General features: G+C 27.0%; 1 protein-coding gene across 2 annotated transcripts in view; it reads right to left on the bottom strand.

Annotated features, from left to right (window-relative positions):
* The window catches only part of LOC101239034 (integrin alpha-8), a 125819-nt gene that overhangs the window by 60576 nt on the left and 52743 nt on the right, over positions 1-12500 (bottom strand). For both annotated transcript variants that reach the window (XR_010641858.1, XM_065810573.1), the window contains exons 10-13: positions 4759-4846; positions 2208-2316; positions 2036-2133; positions 1776-1869 (exon numbers count right to left, since the gene is read on the bottom strand). Coding sequence is in view for 1 of the 2 variants with exons in the window: in XM_065810573.1 (XP_065666645.1) it covers positions 1776-1869; positions 2036-2133; positions 2208-2316; positions 4759-4846 (389 nt within the window). In the remaining variant the exon portion in view is untranslated. The remainder of the gene's footprint in view (positions 1-1775; positions 1870-2035; positions 2134-2207; positions 2317-4758; positions 4847-12500) is intronic.

Genomic DNA, 12500 nt, shown 5'->3' with positions numbered 1-12500 from the left:
TTATGTTTGCACCATGCATCTTCATCATTATGTTTGCACCGTGCATCTTCATTATATTTGTACCATGCATCTTCATCATTATGTTTGCACCGTGCATCTTCATCATTATATTTGTACCATACATCTTCATCATTATGTTTATACCATGCATCTTCATCATTATATTTGTACCATGCATCTTCATCATTATGTTTTCACCGTGCATCTTCATCATTATATTTGTACCATGCATCTTCATCATTATATTTGCACCGTGCATCTTCATCATTATATTTGCACCATGCATCTTCATCATTATATTTGTACCATGCATCTTCATCATTATGTTTGCACCGTGCATCTTCATCATTATATTTGTACCATGCATCTTCATCATTATATTTGTACCATGCATCTTCATCATTATGTTTGCATTGTTGTCAGTGCTTTTATCTTAGTTATTACCATTTTCATTATCTTCAGATTTTTTTCAACCTTTTTTTAGCAGAAGTTTAATTTTTTTTTGTACAAAAGATACACCCAGTTAAATGCCATGCACAATGCAAAACTGATAATCACAAATGCTTAAACAAACAATCATTTTCTACATTACGGAAGCTTTATCGTTAGTAATGCACACAATATCTTCATTGTAATTCAGCATAAGTGTGTCAACGCCTTTTAAACTAAACCAATGCTTTTTTCAGAAGGAAATAAATCAAAAACTCATAAAATGCTCTGAAACTCATTAACATTTATACAACTGCAATTTTAATTGATGTCTATTCATTCAATGATAAACTGAATCAGATTCCAGTCAATTTTATGGTTTGTTCTTAGAAGTGTATGTCTGTTGGTGAAGTGAGTCCACTGGTGATTGCCACAATGTGATTTTATCTCTTTTTTGCATTGCTTACACTTTGCAAGTTGATTTTCTATATCATGCAGAAAATAAAATTACATAGAGCTTTTGTCAACTTGTGTAAGAGTATTGAACTCTTTGAATATTTTTTGGGATATGTGTGCTTCTGGAAAATAAAGCTATACAAATCTATCCATTACATTATCCCTTAGATTATCCATTAGACATAAAAGAATGATTATTAAAATCTAATTAATTTAGTTTTATTCAAAATGTTTAGTTTTTTTTTTATTGAATTACTTTATAAAAAAAACTATTTCAGCAAAAATATTTATTTTAGTACTTAAAACAAAATCCAGTAATACTGGTTTTTTAGTATTGATATAAACAATACTGGATGCACTAGTTGCAAAAAATGCTGATTTGGTGTTAACTAGAAAAACTTAATACCTAAAGAAGTCAACTTTTAGATTTTTAAAATTTTCATAAACCTTTTAATACACAAGAAAACTACAAGTCAAAAACACAGAGTAACATGTGTATGTTCATTTGAAATGGAATAACTCGTAAATATTTTGAGCACCCAAAAAAAAAACACCTAGCGCCTCAAAAAAAAAATTTGTATTAACATTAAAAGAAAAAATTTTAAATCTTATCAAAATCCTCAAAAAAACTTGACTGTGGTATTCTGCTGCAAAAGCAGTAAAAAATAACTTGACTGAAATATTCTGCCATGATTGCAGTAAAAAAAACTTGACTGTGGTATTCTACTGTGAATGCAGTAAAGATGTTGGATAAATCTTCTATATAAGTTATGGTAATGTCATTATAAATGCTACAACTAAATTTAATTCAAAATAAACTGTGTTTTTTATCTAATTCACATTTAACTTTAAAACTTACAAAAAAAAGAATGGGAAAAAAAATCATTAACCTGGATACTTGTTACCATCAACATCTACACCTTTAGATATAGATGAACCAAAACCAGTTTCAAAACTGGAGAGAAAATTAGATGCATATATAACCTAAAGTAACAAACAACCCATTAAAGAAATCAAAATGAATTGTGTTAAACTCATTAACATTTTTTTTTTTTAACATTGTTGCTTCATTAAAGCTAAGGAGTTAACAACTTATTTAATATAAGAAATTGTAAGTTCCTCTATAACAGTCTATGAAGCTACATTTTACCTGGCTGTATGTAGATCGAATACCAGTGACACCACCATTGTATATATATACTGCTCCTTTGCCATCAGGCCCACCACCAGGTGCTCCAATAGCAACATCTAAGATAAACAAAAACCTAATTATATTCAAATAAATAACAACATTAAAAATAAACAATTAAACAAACTATTACCATTGTATCCATCATTATTAAGATCGCCAATTTTAGTAATTGTGGAACCAAATAGAGCATAAGCTCTCACATCAGGGTTCAAATATTCGTCTAGAAGATCCAAACCTTTCTAAAGATTAATTATACATATAAATACATTATGGAGTCAATAAAAAAATTCAATAAATTTCAAAAAAAATTAGTAAAATAATTTTTTTTCCCCCTAATGTCACCTCCTAAGGCATAAAGTGTCACTTCAGTCAAGTAGGCTACTTCTTGTGGTTACAACCCTCTTACAACTCTTTAACTCCAAAACACGGTTGAGCAAGGCACTACAAGGGACGGGTTGGGGATTGAACTCTGAACTTCTTGTTTATGAAGCAAGAGCTCTACCACTACACCACTAACGCATTTAACACTGCAATTAATAATTATTAAATTAACTATGTAATTATCTTTATAATAATCAGTAAAAGAAAGTTTTGTAATGGTTTGCTTGTTTGTTGGATTTCTATTTTTATTAACATACTTTTGTTTTGAGTCAAATTCATTGCAGAATAAAAATCATCATATTTATAGAAGTAATTTTAATTAGAGTGATAATGTTAAATTTGTGCAAATGATTACTCTCAAGATTTGGTTAAACCACTTGGCGATGAGTTGTTTTGCTTTGTAGCTTAGTATACCTGTAAGCAAATTCAACATCAGGTTTTAATTGATTATTGGGAGGGAAAATGGATAACAATGTAATAATAAAGATGAAGGTTGGAATTGTTTAACTTTGTTTAAACAATGCTTTTACTGATAAAACATTTAATGTTTTTATCTTAAGTTTTAAATCATTTTTATCAATATTTTTTATTTATATTTTCATTATTTATTTTTTTAATATTTTTTTAAGATTTAAATCCTGTTATTTAGGTAAAGTTATTTAGCCTTTAGAACATTAATGATTTAACATTATTGGAGAAAAAAAATTCACTATCTTTTAAATTTCTTCACTTAAATAAAACTTGCTGCACTAAATGAAATGACAAAGTTTTCTGTTAAATTACATAATATTACTTTTGTAACTTTTAAATGGGTTTCATGAAGTTATACTTCATTTCATGATGTATTTTTTTATTCATTTAACATAATGTTTTTTTTTAACTTATTTGCACTAATTGTATATGGTTTTATAACTAAATATTTTACTTAAACTTTTAGCAGAAGTCAAAAAATGCATCCTATAATACATTGACTTTAACAAAAACTTTATCGTTTTTTTATAGTGAATATATACATTTATATATAGTCATCATATTTATTTATATTTTTTACATAAAAAAATAATAATTTTAGTGACATCAGAAATTATTTTAAAGAACATAAGTATATATTTTATTTATTTTTTAAAACAGATTTTTTACATGATTTTAAATTACTCATATTGTTTACAATAGAGTCTTTAACAAAATAAGATGACAAAAAATCTTCTTTCTACTTTTTGATTCTTCAAAGTATCATTCTCTGGTCCTTTTTATAACAGCAGCACATACTCTGTGCATCATTACAATTGATTTCTGCAATGATTTATTTGGAATTTGAATCCATCATGTTTCTATGAATATTCAAAGGTGTTTTTGATTACTTGGATGCATATTTCTCATATTTCTCTCTAACTTGTCTCACAACAACTTGATTGAGTTTAAATCAAGCAACTGAGGAAGCCATTCCATATTTTTTAGTTCTTTTTTTTTTTTGGTTGCGATATAACTTCAGCAGAATTTAGAAATGTGTTTGGAATTGTTATCCTGTTGAAAAACAAATCCACAATTCTTTTTCCAAATAGAAATATGTGTTAAGGAGAATATTGTGGTATTTTATTTTATCCATAATGGCCTCAATTTGCACAAGGTCACCAACTTTGTTTTCAGCAAAGTATTCTCACACCATGACTGACCCTCCACCAACCTGACTGTTGGAGTCACACATTGTTTTATCATGCATTCTCCAATTTACCAAAGAACATACTGTTGATGTTTTCATCTGAAAATTTCCAACTTCGATTCGTCTGAGAACAAAACTTGAGACTATTGTTGTATTGTAAAATCTTTGTATCTTTTTGCACATCTCAATCTTTTAAATTTTATTATATTTATACTAAATATAAATTTTATTATAATATATTAAATAATTATTTAGTTTGGCTAGTAATGAAGACATTGTTTTTTAATTGAAACAGATCCTTTTAATTCCTACATGGAATTAAGAACATGGCAAATTTTAGGAGCATTTCTATTACAGTTTCTTTTACTTTGAACACAAATAAACGCGTGTATTCATTATTGTAATAATGAAAAACACATACTCTATGTTCACAAATAGGTGCGTGAATCTTTTTATAATAAAAATGTCATAATAAATTTTTTAAATTTATGTTATGCTAGTTTTGAATAAAAGGAGCTTCATTTATATGTAAAAAAGAAAACTACATGAAGTTAAAAAATAAATCGAGTGAACCCAAACTTGTGACTGGTAGAACACATAACAATGTTTTAAAAAAGAAATTATTCATAGAACAACTTACAAAAATTTTATTGTTAGTATAAATGTAAACTCTTCCTTCATCAGCAAAGGTGGAATAATAGGGTGAACCAACAAGCAGTTCATCTTTTCTAAATAATTACACTCGTAAACAAATAATCAAATTCTTGAAAAATAATAACAAATAAACTAAAGCTATATAAGTAAATAAATTATAAATATATAATCACACTCAAAAAAATTTTACCATACTGATAAAGAAATAATAAAACCTGATATTATTTGTTCAATAACCTTTTTTTTTTTGTAAATTTGCAATCATCAAAACATCACCATTATAATATTTCATTGATTTTTATATTTTTAACAGATTGTTTTATGTTACTGTTAACGTTTTTTTTTAATTTTTATACCTGATGATGATCCCAATATTTAAAAAAAGTTTATACACAACCTTTTTGATGATTTAAATTATATATACAGTGGTGGCACAGAGTCATGACCACATGCATAATTTGATCTCTCTAATAGTGTACCTAGGCAATAATAACTAATTTTTGTAGCGATTTTTATTCGGAAACCTTACTAAATATCTAGTTACTGATGTGGCGCGTTATTAGCAACCAAATATCATTATTTTTGTTTTTATAATTACTGTAATTTTTGTTAATTACTGTTCTGTGTTGATTTGATCAAAAATTGTTGATATCAGTTTGATAAGTTTAAGATTTTTTCTAGCATTATTTTAGTAGATATTTACTTGAAAATAATGTATTTTCACTCAACTACATATCGTACCGAAACGTATAGCTAATATTGAGAATAAATTAATTAGATTTAATTATAATCATAATTAGCAGTGATAATTAGGATTAATTAATCTTAAATAGCTATAATTAAAAATTTTTTGGAACTTTTTAAGTTTTATTGTGTTTCTAAACATTTGTTGTTGCTAAATAATGATTGAAATCATGTTTTCTTTCATTAAACAAACATTTTATTATTTTTGTATTATAATTTTGCAGAACATTGTGTATGCCATGTATCAGAAGCTATCAACTGAGCAACGACTGAAGATCAGTTTTTGGTTCAGGCGAGTTTGTCCAATCGTTTTGCCACGGCTTCAGATCTTGCAAGCTACATGGAGAAAAACCATGAAGTTCATCTGGCAGCAAGGACTGTTAGAAAATGCCTGCAGCAAGCTGGTTTGAATGGGAGAATTGCTGCAAAGAAGCCATTATTGCAACCTGATAACATTGCGAAAAGAAGAGCATTTGCGAAGATGCACAAAACCTGGACTGTCGAACAATGGAATAAAGTATTATGGAGTGATGAAAGTACCTTTAGTGTTTTCTGTGGAGCTAAAAGAGCTTACGTGAGGAGAAGAGTTGGTGAACGATTTAGTCCTCTGTGTGTAGCTCCCACAGTAAAGCATGGAGTAGGCTCTCTTATGGTATGGGGTTGCATGTCAGGATCAGGTGTAGGTCATTTATGTCGTTGTATGGGCACGGTAAACCAGGATAAATATTTGGAAATATTAAAAACACAAATGAAACCATCAGCAAACAAACTATTTGGTAAAAACAAACCATTTTTCTTTCAACAGGACAATGCTCCTTGCCACAAAGCTAAGAAAGTAATGGAATATCTTAAAAATGCTCGTACCAATGCTATTGAATTGAATATTGAATGGCCTCCACAAAGTCCTGACCTGAACCCCATTGAAAATTTGTAGGAGGAGGTCTTCAGAAAGGTACAGAAAACCAAACCCAGCAATCTGGATGATTTTTGACAACATTTGCAAGCTGCATGGCAAGCAATTCCTGTTGACACCATCCAAAAGCTGGTACAATCTATGCCAAGACGTATACAGGCAGTGCTCGATGCGCATGGAGGGCATACAAAATACTAGTCTTTTAGTCAGAATTTTTTATGTTTTATTAGTGGCGCCTATTACTGAAAATTCAAAGTCATTTTTATTTCAATGTGGTGCTGTTTTATTTTATATTGTGCCAAAAATGAATAAAATTCTCTTGTTTTTCAACTGTGGTCATGACTTTGTGCCACCACTGTATATATATATACATATATATATATATATATATATATATATATATATACATAAATATATATATATATATATATATATATATATATATATAATAATAATAATAATAATAAAGTGGTCAATGTTCATAAATAACAGAGCAATAATAAATTAGTAAAAACACTTATCTAATTTTTATCTTCTGATAAAAGAAGATAAAAATTAGAAAAGTGTTTTTACTAATTATATATATATATATACATATACATATATATATATATATATATATATATATATATATATATATATATATATATATATATATATATATATATATATATATATATATATATATATATATCACTATATATATATATATATATATATCACTATATATATATATATATATATATATATATATATATATATATATATATATATATATATATATATATATATATATATATATATATATATATATGCATATATATATATATACAGATTGTGGTAAAAAATCGCTCTTCGATTGTCTGTGGTATTTAAACTGACAAAATTAAGGTTAGATTATAACACAATGCATTTATTCAATTGCAGAAACTAATTAGGATTAAAAAACCACAAAAATGCAAATTAAATGTCTACAATGCTTTTAAAAATATTCTGAATGTTTTTATTTTATTTTTTAAAAATAAAAACATTCCGAATGTTTTTGTTTTTATTTTTTCACTGTAAAACATGTGTAGAGTGATGCTACATTGACTATCTTATAGCCTAACTTGCAATGGAGTGTTGCTAGATTGACTGAGGGTTTGGTTAGGGCAGGCAGTCTATCAAATAATAAAGAAAAAAAAATTTTCCTGTTTTTAAAATAACTTTTTTGAAAAAATCCCCTAAAACTGACATTTTATGGTAAAAATTTAAAAATGACCATGCAAGAGTATATATATATAAATATAGCAAGGCCAACCTAACTGCCTAAAAGTGTTTGAGGACGGCAAAAAATTGCAGACCTTGTTTATATGTTTTATGGTATCCTCTTTGTGTCAAATTTTTATTGCCGACCTAAAGCGGGTCTCTAACAGTTTGAGGTTGGCAATTTATTGTCGACCTCGTTTTTCCTAATTCCATGGGTTATATCTATATATATATATATATATATATATATATATATATATATATATATATATATATATATATATATATATATATATATATATATATATATATATATATATATATATATATATATATATATATATATATATATCTATATCTATATATATATATATATATATATATATCTATATATATATATATATATATCTATATATATATATATATATATATATATATATATATATATATATATATATATATATATATATATATATATATATATATATATAATATTATAATATAATAAGGAACATGTCAATTCTCATTTGAGAGTGTTTGACACGGTACTCTTGGCAGCCATTGCAACTGAGGCAATAGCGAGTAAGTGTTGCAGCACTTTTTTTTTAAGAAAAGTCAATGAAAGTGTATGCAAATATCTAACTTTGGTAAACTTCAAATTATGTAATGTTAAAAACATACTAAAACAGATATCAAGTTTTACAGCTTTACTTTCTCTTGAAAAATGCAGTGCGGCAAAATCTCCTTAAGATTTTATCTATAGTACTTAATTTTATTTAAATTAAGTTTTTAATTTTTTATATAGTTTTAAAACTTATGTTGGACAATATGCCTGCGTAGCCGAGTGGATAGCACGCTGGGCATTATATACGGAGGCTGTGGCTCAATTCTTACCGCTGGCGTCTTTTTTTTTTATTTAATATTTTTTGATTTTTCTAAAATAAAGAATAAAACACTTTTGAAGAAAAAAATTTGTTTTGAAAGAAAATTGATTTGTTTTGCATTTTAAATAATAAAAATTAAAAAAAAAAGCATGGTGAAGATTTGAACTTGCTACAAGACAACTTTTTTAAACATTAATGGGGTTTAAAATATATGTTTTGATTAAGAACATAATTGAAAATTTTAATTTTTTTTTTAAAATAAATAATTTTATTAAATTTATAATTTTTAAAATTAATAAAAAGTTAAAAATACCTAATATTAAGGTAATAAGGAAATTTACAGTTTTACAGCTATTTTATCACGCCCCCATTAAACATTTTAAACGAAGTGCGCAACAATGACAGAATTTAGATAACCATCAAAATAGTATTATACTCCGTATAATATTGAAAGAGTCAACTCAAACGCTTTTAACTGATAATGCACGAGGCACTTTAGGTAAGTTTTCTGCATTTCTTATTTAACTTTTATAAATTTCTGAAATATCATTGAATCTTTTATTATCATTATCATAAATGATGTAAATATTGATGTAAATGATGCAATTATTGAATATACTTTTATTTATAAATAGAACGCATTTTTTAATTTTTTAATCTGTTTTTAAAGTTACTAAAGTTTAATTTTTTGATGTTTTACTTAATGAAACATGTTTTGTTTATAGGTGATGTTAATTTTTTTAGTTCAATCAGATTGAAAATTGTTATGTTTTGTTAATTTGGTTATAAATGGGTAAATAAAAATATCTTTTATTTTACAAAGTCATTAACCATTTTTTTGAAACTGCAATCTGTAATAATTTGTATTTTGTCTATGTGAACGAATATCTATGCAAATATCTAACCTGTAAACTTCAAGTTTTGTAAATTATTAAAAATTATATCAAATTTTACAGATTTATTTTTACTTGTTAACAAACAAAACCGAGAGAGTATTTTAAAAAACTTTTTAAAATTTCTAAAAGCATTAAAAAGTATTTAAAAGTTTTTAAAAAACATTGTTGGAAATTTGTTGCGCATATGCCATGATAGAAATACTTTTGTTACTGATGTGCTTAAGTAATTAGTTAGGTCTGCATGTTTAACAAACATTAAAGAGACAACTTTCTTTCTTATAGAAAACAGATTTTACATGACTACTTTAATTTTCATTAAAATTAACGCGGCAAAAGTTCTAATAAGCTGTGGATGGTCGGAAAAAAAATAATAGAAACTTTTTAAAGAAAAAAATATGGTCTATCCCTGTTTGTTTTTTTTTGTTTTTTGTTTTTCATAGAAGTTTATAACAAGTTATAAAGTATTGAACATTAATCATAAACTCAAAACAAAGATGATTTTATTTTTCTCTTTTTTAAAATTTATTTAAATAAAGCAAAATTATTAAAGTAGTTCGTGTGGAATAGACTTACCATGACCAGTATTATACTGTTCATGGTAAGTCCATTATTCCATGTATTTAAGTCTATATCCTCATGTTTTTTGAAACTTTTTATACTGATGGTAATTATTTAACACATTTCAAGCATGTATTCTAAATAACATTAAGACAGGTACTAATATTCTATCTGTTGATAAATAGCGACTCGCGCTATGGCTACCAAAACGTTTTTAAAAGTTTTTAAAAGTTTAATAGAATTATAATAGAAATTGATAATTGTAACCCAGTGGGCACAGAATGTTATTAAAATGTTCTTTGGACGTTTTAATAAGGTTTAAACCTAATAAAAACGTCAAAAGAATGTTTAAAAAACATACCGTGCCCACTTGGGAAAAGAAATTTTTTTTTTTAAATCTTTAAAAAGGAAACATTAAGTATAGTTTTTCTATGTGTATATAGTTATTTTCTAACGCTTACAAAAAACTATTGAAATAAGGAATAAGTATAGAAAAGGTTGGTGTGGAATAAATTTATTAAGACCCGTAGTTTATGGGTCCGAACAGCTAGTATATATAAATATATATATGTGTGTGTATTTATATATATTTATATATATATATATATACATATATATACATATATATATATATATATATATATATATATATATATATATATATATAATATATATATATATATATATATATATATATTAGAGTGCATTAAATGCCCCATGATTTTTAAAAATTTGTTTAAACCACTTCTACCCATTTTTTTTATTTTTCTAATAATAAAAAAAAATTTATGGCAAAGATTTAGAAGAATTGGACAAAATTTAGAGGGTCCACCAGATTTGAATTTTTACCATTTTAACATGATTTATGCCCATTGCAATATCTTTATAGCTTTATTAGTTTCATAACACAAGCAATACAAGATTAAATTCTAGAAAGTGAAACAGAAGTTTACATTACTCACTCTTACACTAACATTGCCCAATTAAAAGCTAAATTCCAGTCATTTCTTTTGTTTATGGAGATCCAGCTTTGCATAGCTATCTTGCTCATCCAATTGCAGAACATTCTGATAGTGCTGTTCTCCCTTTAAAGAAGTCAGAAAGTCTGCATTGAGTTTAACTCCCCTCTCAGCACAGTCATTGACAATGTTAATGGGATTCAGGTTAACTAATGTTGCATTAAATAAGGCTAGGTTTGACAAATTACAAACATCAATATGCATCAAGAACTCTGAGTTCAACTAAATCAAGAACTCTGAGTTCAACTAAAGGTTGTGAAAGATAAATAACTAGTCTGGTCAAATCAGATCTACTAATCTTTTTGACATTGTTATATCATTAGTGGGAAATTTTGGCTTTCTAAACCCTTTTCCAAATCTACGCTGCAACATAATCAAAACACTGTCAGTCTTTTCCAAAAGAGGTTTGTCTGCAAGAGCCCAACGTTTATCTGCTGGCACCTTACTACTCTACAGAGCAAGAGGTATATACTCCACAGAGCAAGAAGTACCATCTCTGTTGATAAGTACTATAGGTGAAGCTTGAAGGCACAAATTGCACTCTGTGATATCTCTGGATTTACAGCTGCATATGACAGCATTGTCTGGTAAAACTTCAGGTCATGTTATGGTGCATCTTTCACAGATGCACACTATGAACTAAAGACAAATGTCACAAAATTAACAAAGTGGCCGAATTTTAAAGTCTGCTGGTTTGTTGTCATTATTAATCCTCTTGGAAGTTCTTGGATCAGCAGTTCAAAGAGACAAATTTTGATGGCATAGATTAGTTTTGTCATCCATCTGGCTTTGTGAGGTCCCCCAGGTTGCTTAAATGTAACCTTTACTTTTTAAATTTTGACACAATATTTCTTTAATGTTGTATGTTCTGCAACTTCATTATTTTTTTGCAGCATTCAATTTTTAAGGACAACAATTTATTACGAGAATCGAATGTTGCTACACAATCAGTTTTCATGGAGTCTAGAAAATGCATATCTTCAGTGTTCTTCGTGTGTTGTTTAACATTACTGGGCCAGAGTGCAAATGTCTTAGACAGTGTCTCTTCCATTTGTTGAACTTTTGCAATGCACCCTGCAGTTGAACTGCATTTGATTGGAATGGCTCTTAGTTTAACATTATCATTTAATAGTTTTAGAAGCTGACATGGTTTAATTTTGCTAATCATTCGAATATTAAAATCTGGTGCACATTTCTTGCACTCCAATTTGAAGTGCCACATTAAACAACGCAAGACTTGCATTGATGTTGATAATTAAGAACTGGTTATCTTAGTATCAAACTTAGTAATGCCATTGTCAAAACTAAGTATTGCAGGTGACTGTCTTCTTTTTTGGCATCTTTGGTGTAGCAAGCCCTGATATGCCTCCAACAACAGAGACGACAAAAGCAGACATTTTCTGAAATTGAAACACAAGATTATTAGCATGAGTTAAAACATAAATGACAGTTAGTTCAGTCTAGCA

This window comes from Hydra vulgaris, chromosome 11, assembly GCF_038396675.1.
Source record: "Hydra vulgaris chromosome 11, alternate assembly HydraT2T_AEP".
NCBI lineage: Eukaryota > Metazoa > Cnidaria > Hydrozoa > Anthoathecata > Hydridae > Hydra > Hydra vulgaris.
This window is presented reverse-complemented; position numbering and strand designations above follow the sequence as displayed.